A 9957-nucleotide genomic window follows, 5' to 3' on the forward strand; every position below is an offset into this window, starting at 1 on the left:
GGCCCCTGGATGGAGTTTGACCTCAGCTGCTTTCCCCCCATCCCCAGGGAAAGAACATGCAAGAGCCAGTCCTCTGCTCCAGCTCTATGCTGAGCGACTCAGGTCTCATGCCTCCTTCTCCTTGCTGACCCGCTCTCTCCACCCTGGGCCAGCAAGCCACACAGCCTGGGATGCACGAAACCAGGAAGCCCAGGCCACTGGAGGTGCTTCTTTCAGGGGCGGGGCATTTGGCGCAAAGGCAGGACTGATGGGTGTAGAGCTCAGAACCTGGCTGACCACTGAGTTTCCCCTTTCTTCTCCTTGGCAAAGAGGCACAATCAGCTCCCAGCCAGAGAGCACTTTGCTCAGAGAATATTTTCTAGGCAACAAGGGGTTGGGATTCCACTAAACTTTTACTCAACAAACCTTTATTGATATAGAAACTATTGCTAGATGCCCAGTGGTGACCCAGCATTTTCCTTTAAAGGGTTAAGAATTTAGTGGGAGAGTAAGTGCAATTAGTGCTGTGAGTGGGATAAGCGATGGGCGTTAAAGGCAGAACATTAGCCAGCCAGTGTGGCTCAATGTTGAGCATCGACCTATGAACCAGAAGGTCACAGTTCAATTCCCAGTCAGGGCATGTGCCCAGGTTGTGGGATTGATCCCTGTTGTGGGGCCTGCAGGGGCAGCCAATCAATGATTCTCTCTCATCATTGATGTTTCTATCTCTTTCTCCTCCCCCTCTTTGACACAGATAAAAATATAGATCTTATAGGAGATAATCCAAATGAAGGAGTTGAGTGGGAAATCATGGAAAGTGTGTTCCAGGCAGGGAAAATGGAATGTGCAAAGGCCTGAAGATGTATGTAAGAGAATAGCTCACTTGAAGAGCTACAAAAGGAACTTCAATTCTGATTGGAGGCCAGAATGCAAGATGGAGAGGGCCAAGAGATGAGGTGGGAGAGGTATAGAGGGCAGACAATCTGAAGACAAATAGGAAGAGGTCAAACTCTGCCCATCTTTCCAGTAGATTTAGCTCCCACCCACCTCCAGCACGTGCAGAACTCCCACCTGAGCAGGGGCCCCAGTACCAGGCAGAGAGACCAGCCAGGATCAGAAGCAGCAAGACGGGCACCACCACCAGCAGCACATCCTTGTAGGAGGCCTTCCCTGGGGCAGGACATGGAGGGGGCAGGGTCAGAAGTGGACTTGATGCTTCACTACCCCACATTGACCCTTGGCCCGTGGCATACCTGCCTCATGATGGCAGCTCTCCCAGGGGGTGACTATAGTCGAATTCCAGCTGACGGGGTTGGAGACAATGCAGGAAAAGGCCATGCCCTTGTCTTCTGGTCCCAGTGAAACCCTCAACACCTGTCCATCTGTGAAGAGGCCGTGTGGCTCGATACCAAAGTCAATGGTCCCCTCCTGTCGCCAGCTATAGGTTATGTCACTGATGTTGGGGACCCAACAGGACAGGAAAGCCTGGCAGGTCTTGGGTTGCTGAGATACAGCAATGAACACTTGTACCGTAGGCCTGGGTACTGCATCTGGGCAAAAATAGCAGAGCAGGTCTGGGTTACTGGGGTGCTGGGCAGGGACCTCGCCCTGGCTCTGGGATCCACGCCGGGGTAGATAACGCCTCTGACTAGTCCACTCTTGTTCCAAAACCTTGTCTGGCTTCCTGTTGACCACAGGACCAAAGCTGAATTCCTAAGTGTGGGATTCAAAATCCTCCATAAAATGGTTGAGGTCCGTCTCTCCAGCTATCCCTCCTGCTGGTCCTCCCTAATTTCCAGTTCTCTCAAACATGTCATGCTCTTCCATGCTTTCCTATGTCTCAGCAGTGCACACATACCTTTATCTTCTTGGCCCCCTAGAAAACAGCGGGCCCAGCTTGGACACACTGCCTGCTGCCCTGACTGCAAAGCCTTCCCTGCTCCTCCAGGTGTGGTACTGAGCTTTCCAAGCCCTCTGTCTGTCTCTTGTCATAGCACGTTCCCCCATGATATATCAACAGAGAGATAGTGAGCATTTATCACATCAGGCAAAAAACAGAACAACAACCAAAACAACAGCAGCAGCAGCAACAACCCATCATACACATGCCTGGAGATTAGAGTTTGGTGAGGCAGACAAATGCTGACACCCAGGTGTGGCGCTGAGCTTTCCAAGCCCTCTGTCTGCCTCTTGTCATAGCACGTTCCCCATGACATATCAACCAGAGAGATAGTGCGCATTTATCACATCAGCCAAACAACAAAACAACAACCAAAACAGCAGCAGCAGCAGCAGCAGCCCATCATACACACGCCTGGACTTTTGGAGATTAGAGTTTGGTGAGGCAGACAAATGCTGACAAGAAATGATTAAGAAAATAATTACAATGGTGCAAATAGGGCTATGAGGGGGCTCTGTCTTGTTATCTTCATAACCCTCGCTCTCTAGGTGCTCAGCTGCCTGGGCCATTCAACAAACTGGTGTCCTGCTCCCCTTTCCTATGCAGATTGATGAGTCAGTCCCGGGTCTCCCTGGCAAGGGGGGCCAGCGGGAGAGCCTTCTGGTGACAATGAGAGGGCTCAGTGTCTGACAGCATTGCAAAGCCAAGCAGAGTAAAACCTCATGGATGCCAGCTCCGTGTGTTGGGATTTGGAATATGAAAAAAGAAAAAAAAAATGCTGGGCACACTAATAGTATAAACAAAGTTTACAGGGGAGATATTTACACTCCTTAGGAGGACAAGCTGCTTCCAAACACGGCGAGCACATTGACATGTCTGGTAACTGATCTGCTAGTTCAAATCCTTCTTTATCTATTGTCAGAGCAGAGCGCCTGAGGACGGCTGTTTGGCAGCTTTGTGCAATTAGTTCTAATCAAGCTATGCATTTGGAAGCAATAAAACAGCAATTTCCTTACAATTTGTAATTCGGATGCTGAGAACAGGGCATCCTGGAGCCTCGGGTGTGGGTGCTGCATGTGTTCTCACACTCAGTGTCCTCATTTCCCATGTGCGGCAGCTGAGACTCAACAAGGGAGAAGCCCCAGGGCTGCCTGTACGGTTGTGTAGGTTACTCACTGCACAAGGGCCTTGGCCAGGGGGGAACAGGGGAAGGTGGGGGTGCTGAAACCCAGCCAGCACGCTGTTTGCCAAACTGTACTCCTGGTTCAGGGCCGCATGCATCCAGAGGGACACCCGTCTAAGTGCTTATCAGCACCCTGAGTGGCAGCCAGTTAGCTGTCTCAGGGAGGGGGCCGGGTGTTTCTCTCCTCCCAATTTGCTACTGCCTTTCTCTCCCTCATTGTTTCCCTCTTCCTAGCTGTCACCCCTACTCTCCATTTCTGAATTTGAACCTTGTCCTCCCCTCTTCACTACCAAATTTCCAAGGTTTTACTAAAATTGTGCTTTGGGGTCATTCACATATCATTTCCAAGCTGCTAGATATCTAAATGAGAGCTGGAAGGCCATTGTTTTTTCTTGACCAGAAGAAATATAGTAAAGGTGGTAGAGGTGGAGGTGATGGTGGAGGTGTGGAGGTAGAGGTAGAAATAGTAATAGTGGTAGAAGTAATGGTGGAGGTAGAGGTGGTAGTGGTGGTGGCTGTGAAGGTGATGGGGGTAATGGAGATAGAGGTGGAGATGATAGTGGAGTGGTGAAGTTGGAGATAGAGATAGTTATAGTGATAGAAATGATGGTGGAGGTGAAGGTGGTGGTAGTGGTAGGGTGATGAAGGAGGAAGGTGGAGATAGTGATGGTGGAGGTACATGTGGAGGTAGTGATAGTGGTGGAAGTGATGGTGGAGGTGGAGATGGTAGTGGTGGTGGAGGTAGTGGGGGTGGAGATGGAGGTAGTGATCGGGTGATGAAGGAGGAAGATGGTGAAGGTGGAGGTAGTGATGGTGGAGGTGGAGGTAGAGATAGTGATAGTGGTAGAAGTGATGGTGGAGGTGGAGATGGTAGTGGGGGTGGAGATGGAGGTAGTGATAGGCTGATGAAGGAGGAAGGCAGTGAAGGTGGAGGTGGTGCTGGTGGAGGTACATGCGAAGGTAGTGTTAGTGGTAGAAGTGATGGTGGAGGTAGAGGCGGTGATAGTGGTAGGTGATGAAGGAGGAAGGTGGTGATGGTGGAGGTGATGATGGAGGAAGAAGATGTGGAGGTAGTGATAGTGGTAGAGGTTATGGTAGAGGTGGTTGTGATGGAGGTGGAAGTGAAGTTGCTGGAAAGAAAGCCCCTTTCTGTCCCCAGTGAATTCAGACACCTGAGCTGAGGTGCTGAACGAGGCTGCATGAACGACCCTGCAAACCCACACGGAGCAGAGGTCTGCCTGCTGAGCCAGGCTAACCTACAGAATTGTGAGAAATAAAATAGCTGTCTTTAGCCAATAAGGTTGGGGATGGTACGTTTTGCAACTGTGAATGACTGAAAGAACCCATGCATATTATATATAGTTAAGATCTCTAAATATATCTGCAATAACTCTTTTAAAAATATAAAATAAAAATTCTGTACTTCTAACTATGGGGCAATTATAAACTTTAATAAAAACATAGTGCCATAGTTTGATTGGCAATATTTCCCCTTTTTAGTGGCACATAAAATAATGGCATGTCTTAATCTGATACCTTTGGACTGGTGAGGCACAGGTCAACTTTCGTCCCAGATGCTTTCCCAGCCCCAATGCACTTCACTGCCATGAGCATCTATGTGGTAACATCACGATGCCCACTCTACTAATAAGACGGCGAATGTTGGAGCTCAGCCTTGTGTCCAAGACCACTGAGTCCGGAAAATGCCACGCTGGGGCTCAGACTGGGCTGTAGAGCTGGGCTGCTCCCGATCAAGCTCCCCTGGGGGAACCTGAGGAACGTTCTCAGATGCGGCTGCAGGAGACTCTCTGAATCAGCCACGAAGTCAGAGGCCCAAGGTTTCTGGAACCCAGTTCTCCAGCTCCCAGGACTCAAGGTGCCCTTCCAGGACTGTGTGAGGGAAGGTGGGCAGAGAGCCAGGGCCAGGCACACTCACCGTACACCTTGAGCTGCAGGATCTGGGTCCAGGCCCGGCCTTCAGTGTCCACGAGCAACACGGAGAAGTTGCCGCTGTCCCCAGACTCCAGCGGCCCGAGCTCCAGGCTCAGGTTGTGGTGCAGCCGGGTGCGGCCCAGGAAGCGGGAATGGTACAGGGTCTCCAGGGAGCCCCGGAAAGACGTGGCCAGGAGCTCCTCCGAGGGCCAGAGAGACAGCCAGATGGCCTCTCGGACTTGGAAGCCAGGGTGGCACTCTGCCGCCAGCAGCACCGAGCCCCCCACCTGGCCCTGCACGTGGGCACCAGGAGCCGCGACAGGAAGCGGTGCTGCAAGAACAGAGCCACGTCACTCCGCCTGCCCAAGGCTCCTCAATCTCTCCTGCAAGCAGCAGGGAGCAAATTGGGGCTCCTCTCCCCCCACTCCCTTCACCCACGTTGAGAATGCACTGTCCCAGGGGCTGGGAACAAAATTAAAAAGAATTCATACCTGTGCTCATGGAGCTCAGAGAGGAAGCCAAGCAATTAACATATAGTAAAATATAGCAATTAAAATATAGCAAGCCAAGTGCCATCATGGGAAAAGGGGGGGACTCGGGGAGAACACGGGTAGCGTGAGGGTGTAACCTCACCTGGTCTGGAGGGTTCAGGTAAACTGAGGCCAAAGGAGAAGCGGAATTTGTCAGGCCAAGCAGAGGGCTGCCTGGCGCGGGGATGGGAAGCGTTACAGGCCAAGGGGACAGCATGTTCGAAGGCCTGGGGGAGAGAGCATGTGCACAGGGAACTGAAAGTAGGTCTCCGCAGGGGGAGTAAGAATGGTGCTGCAGAGCTGCGACGTAGAAACGCAGGGAATTTCCAGAGAGAACCAGATGGTGCAGGGCCCTGAGAGTGACACTGGCACCTGGGCTTTATCCTCCGAGCAATGAGGGCCCTAGAAGAGGTTTTAGTAAGAGAGGGACAGGATTAGAGGCCTGTGAGAGCGATCACTCTTGGAGAGGGGCAGAGCAGGCCTGTAGGTGGGGCGAACCCGAGGCTGCTTCTATTAACCCAGGGGTGGGGACCATCTGGTCCTCGGGCCGTATAAGGCCCCCAAAAGCATTGAGTCTGGCCCTGCCAAGGCATGAGGGGTGAGTTCACTAAATGTTTGACCCAATATAGCCGGCTAATGTTTACGTTGATTATTTCGTATGGCCCTCGGATGATGCTATAAAGATCCAAATGGCCCTCGGCAGAAAAAGGTTCCCCACCCCTGTTTAATCCAAAGGTGAGTGATGGAAGTTTGTATTGAGGGGGAGCAACCGAGGAGTGTAGAGGTGTCAGGAACTGAGAGAGATAAGAAGTGTAATCAGTGGATCTGGTAGTAGATTGGGTCTGAGAAGCCAAGGAGCAAGGAGTCAAGGATGGCTCCCAGGTCCTTGGAACCCATAAGGTGCCAGTTCTCTGTGACCCAGGACAGGAGGAGAAGCAGAAGGGGGAGAGGCGGCAGGGGGCTGAGTGTTGCTGGGAACGTGTGGAGTTTGAGGCATGTGGGTGCGCCCTGCCCCCTTCACAGGCTAATGTCTGCTCATACAGAAGGGGGAGAGGGGCAGGGGGCTGAGTGTTGCTGGGAACGTGTTGAGTTTGAGGCCTGCGGGTGATGCCTCTGCTTCAAGTGCGCCCTGCCCCCTTCACAGGCTAATGTCTGCTCATCTTTGAAGCGTCAGGGTTCCCTAATCTCCCCCGTCCATCCCTGCAGGTTACACACTCATTCTCCACGTTCCCTCAGCAGCCTGGGATCCTTGCTACGAATTGGCCTTGTTTCTGTTGTTATCGCGTGGTTATGAGTCAGTGTCTCCCGCTGGCCTGTGAGTTCCTCTCTCCATCTTTGCACTCCCAGTGCCCACTCTGTTCAGGAGGAGGATGTAGAAACTCAGCAAGTTTTACAGAACGAATGGCAGGATTTGCTGATTTACCTAGTGCCCAGCACAGTGGTGGCTGCAGGGGTGCAGGGCAGAACGAGAGGAGATGCGGGACAGACCCAGGTGCTGGGAGTTCGGTTAAGGAGACGTGCTCTGAATGGTCACTCAGCCAGCCACTGGTAACTCCAGCCCCTCATACGCCTCCCAGCACTCCCTGGCGCCAACCATCTCCGGCTTGATTGGCGATGACTTCAGGGGAATGCGGAGTGGAGACAGGACGTAGAGGAGAAATAGCACTGGATGGCAGTCAGGACTCCTGGGTCCTAGCCTGCCCCGCTCTGCCCAGAATGAGCCGTGTGACCCTCAGCAATTACGCTCCTTTCTGGGCTCCCACTGTCCCCTCCATAATGCAAGGGGTGCATCCATCAGTTGCACTCACTTCGTTTACCACCAAGAGGCTTTTGGCCAAATTATTTTTGCCTCCCAAGGCCAAGGATTTGAAAGATTTTTGAACCAAACAGGTTTCTTTTTGTGAGGAATTTCCTTCACATGTCTAGAAATGTTGAAATCTGCAGAGATTGGAGCCCTCAAGCTTGGAGACTCTGGAGGGACACTGGACAGAGTCATCTCAAAGTCACTGTGGGTCTGAGGTGGACAAAGGTGTCTTTGTCTTTGCTACACCCCCGGACTCCCATGCCCTGGCCTTGCGGTGCTGAGCCGCGCCATACTGAGCACTTCTCACCCAAGGGAGGGAAGTCGGGCACCAGACAGACTGCAGGGATTGCCTGGGGCTGAAGAGACCCAACAGGCAGGCATCCCATCACCAGATTCTCCGCCCCCCAGGCCCACATGTGCTGCATTAAACTTGCTCTCGCCTCTCATCCCTACTCAGTACCCCTCACACAGACCTCCTGACGGGCCCTGGCTTCCCACAGGCTGTTGGAAATACATCCTCAGATTGAAAGATCTCTGCTCTGCCCTGCCCTCCCCTGTGCTCCTCAGACACACAGTATTTAGAATCCTCACGTGTTAGCTCTGCCAGACCCTCACCATTCTCACAGCCAGCTCTTTCCAAACCACTGGTGCCACCAGCCTCAGACTTACCAGCCCTGGGCCACACCGCAGCTTGAGGCTCCTGGACATGGGTTCTCCCAGGGCTGCTGCCTCCTTCCGCCCAGGACCCTGCATCTCTTTGCCTGGCCTAGTTTTAAAAGTTGCCCCAAAGCTTGCATCAGTATTGCCGACCCCCTCCCAGTGCCTGGGTTCTTACTTGGGATTGGGGGACCCTGCGCAGACATATGGCCAGGGGCGGCTGGCCAGAGGGGGCAGCTCTTTGAGGACAGGCCACTCACCTGCCCCACTTACCTGCCCAGAGAAGGGGCATCCACAGAGACCACACAGCCACCCTTCTCCGGAGAGCCAGGAACGCTCCTCCCACCGCCAGCATCCAGAACATCCTCTGCCTGAGGGGAAGGCTTGAATGGGGACAGGCTGCGTGGCTGCATCGAAGGAGCTGTGACCCTTCTGGAAAGTCCCATGTGCAGAAGGAGGAATCTCCACTCAAAACAAGAGGCCCCGGAACTGAGAACATCCCGAGGAAAGTGGAAGTTGGCTGCAGGCCTGGCTGGGCTCTTCCAGGAGCCGATTCTTGTAAGTCAGTCCCTTTCCCGTGCCTTTGGCTGGATATGCAGTCGCAGGCCACAAGGCCCCCACACAAGCCCACATCCTGTCCTCTGACTCTCTGGGGGAGCCCAAGTGGGCAACAGGGAAAGCGAAGGTCCCGGGGAGGAATCCCTTAGGGCTGAAGTGGGTAAGAATGAGGAGGGGGTTGGGGCCAGATTCCAGGGGCCTGGAATACTGGGGTTAGTATCAGACTTTTGTTCTGGAGACCAGCGGCTTTCACCCTGTGGCACACGAGGCTTCTGAGGGAGTCTAGGGTAGCAGGGCAGCGAGGGGCTCTCCACTCCGAGTGGTTCTGGAGCTGGTGGTCAAGGGGAGGCTCTGAGCAGCTCCTTGTGGAAGGAGGGGCTGGGGCCCCTCAGCAGGCGTTAACTGGCTGGGGGAGGACAGCATCAGGGCTGCTCGCGGAGAGAGAGGCGGCAGGGAAGCCCTGGGAGCAGTGGTTGTGATGGTTCTGACCGAAGCAGGAAGGAACTCTCCAGAGAGAGGGCAGAGCAGGGGTCCTGACAGAGCTGCCTGGCTCTGGGTAGAGGCCAAAGGAAGGCAGTCATGATGAGCCATTGCCAAGTCCATCACTCATGCAGCAGGTATTGGCTGAGCATCTTCTCTGAGCCAGGGGCTGCAGCCATGGGCAAACTACGGCCCGCGGGCCGGATTCGGCCCGTTTGAAATGAATAAAACTAAAAAAAAAAAGACCGTACCCTTTTATGTAATGATGTTTACTTTGAGTTTATATTAGTTCACACAAACACTCCATCCATGCTTTTGTTCCAGCCCTCCGGTCCAGTTTAAGAACCCATTGTGGCCCTCGAGTCAAAAAGTTTGCCCACCCCTGGTAGGGACACACAGGTAAAAGGCACAGCTCCTGCCCTCCAGGCGTCTGCAGTTGTGATGAGAAGACAGGCTACGTAACCCAGTCATCACCACCAGCGCAGGAGGGGGTCAGGGAGAACTAGGAAATATCCCCCCTCCCCACAGGGAAACCTCAGGGTGTGTGACAACCAGAGAAAATGGACCAGGAAGGCGCAGGAAGGGTTAAGCCTGCGGTGGCAGGTTCCCCCACTGCCATTCACTGGTCAGACCACAGTATTTACCCTGCTCTAGGGCGTGCACTGGAGTCAATTGGCTGGTGAGTTCAAGGGCTCCTGCATTCCTTAGAGAGCAGCTGGCAGTGGGCTGCCCCCAGCCTTCTAGGCTCTTCTGGAAGCGGGGACAGGCACAGTAGTGCCATCAGCCCATCTCTGCTGAGGGCCGGAGGCTGGGGGTGGGGAGCAGGTGGTGACTATGGCCAAGCAGCTGCCTGAGCTCACATGAACCTGGAGAGCTGCTGGGGGCAGAGATTCGGGGCTGGGGAACTGGGGTGGGTGTGCAAGGTGCGCCATGC

The 9957-nt window shown here is 53.6% G+C and overlaps 1 protein-coding gene across 1 annotated transcript in view; it reads right to left on the bottom strand.

Annotated features, from left to right (window-relative positions):
• SLAMF8 (SLAM family member 8) overlaps positions 1 to 8371 on the bottom strand; it is a 9982-nt gene extending 1611 nt beyond the window's left edge. The window contains exons 1-4 of the mRNA XM_014547649.1: positions 8259 to 8371; positions 4999 to 5325; positions 1233 to 1529; positions 1051 to 1149 (exon numbers count right to left, since the gene is read on the bottom strand). Coding sequence (XP_014403135.1) covers positions 1051 to 1149; positions 1233 to 1529; positions 4999 to 5325; positions 8259 to 8349 — 814 coding nt within the window. The 5' untranslated portion in view covers positions 8350 to 8371. The remainder of the gene's footprint in view (positions 1 to 1050; positions 1150 to 1232; positions 1530 to 4998; positions 5326 to 8258) is intronic.
• Positions 8372 to 9957: the final 1586 nt, after the last annotated feature.

Source organism: Myotis brandtii, unplaced genomic scaffold (assembly GCF_000412655.1).
Source record: "Myotis brandtii unplaced genomic scaffold, ASM41265v1 scaffold1120, whole genome shotgun sequence".
NCBI lineage: Eukaryota > Metazoa > Chordata > Mammalia > Chiroptera > Vespertilionidae > Myotis > Myotis brandtii.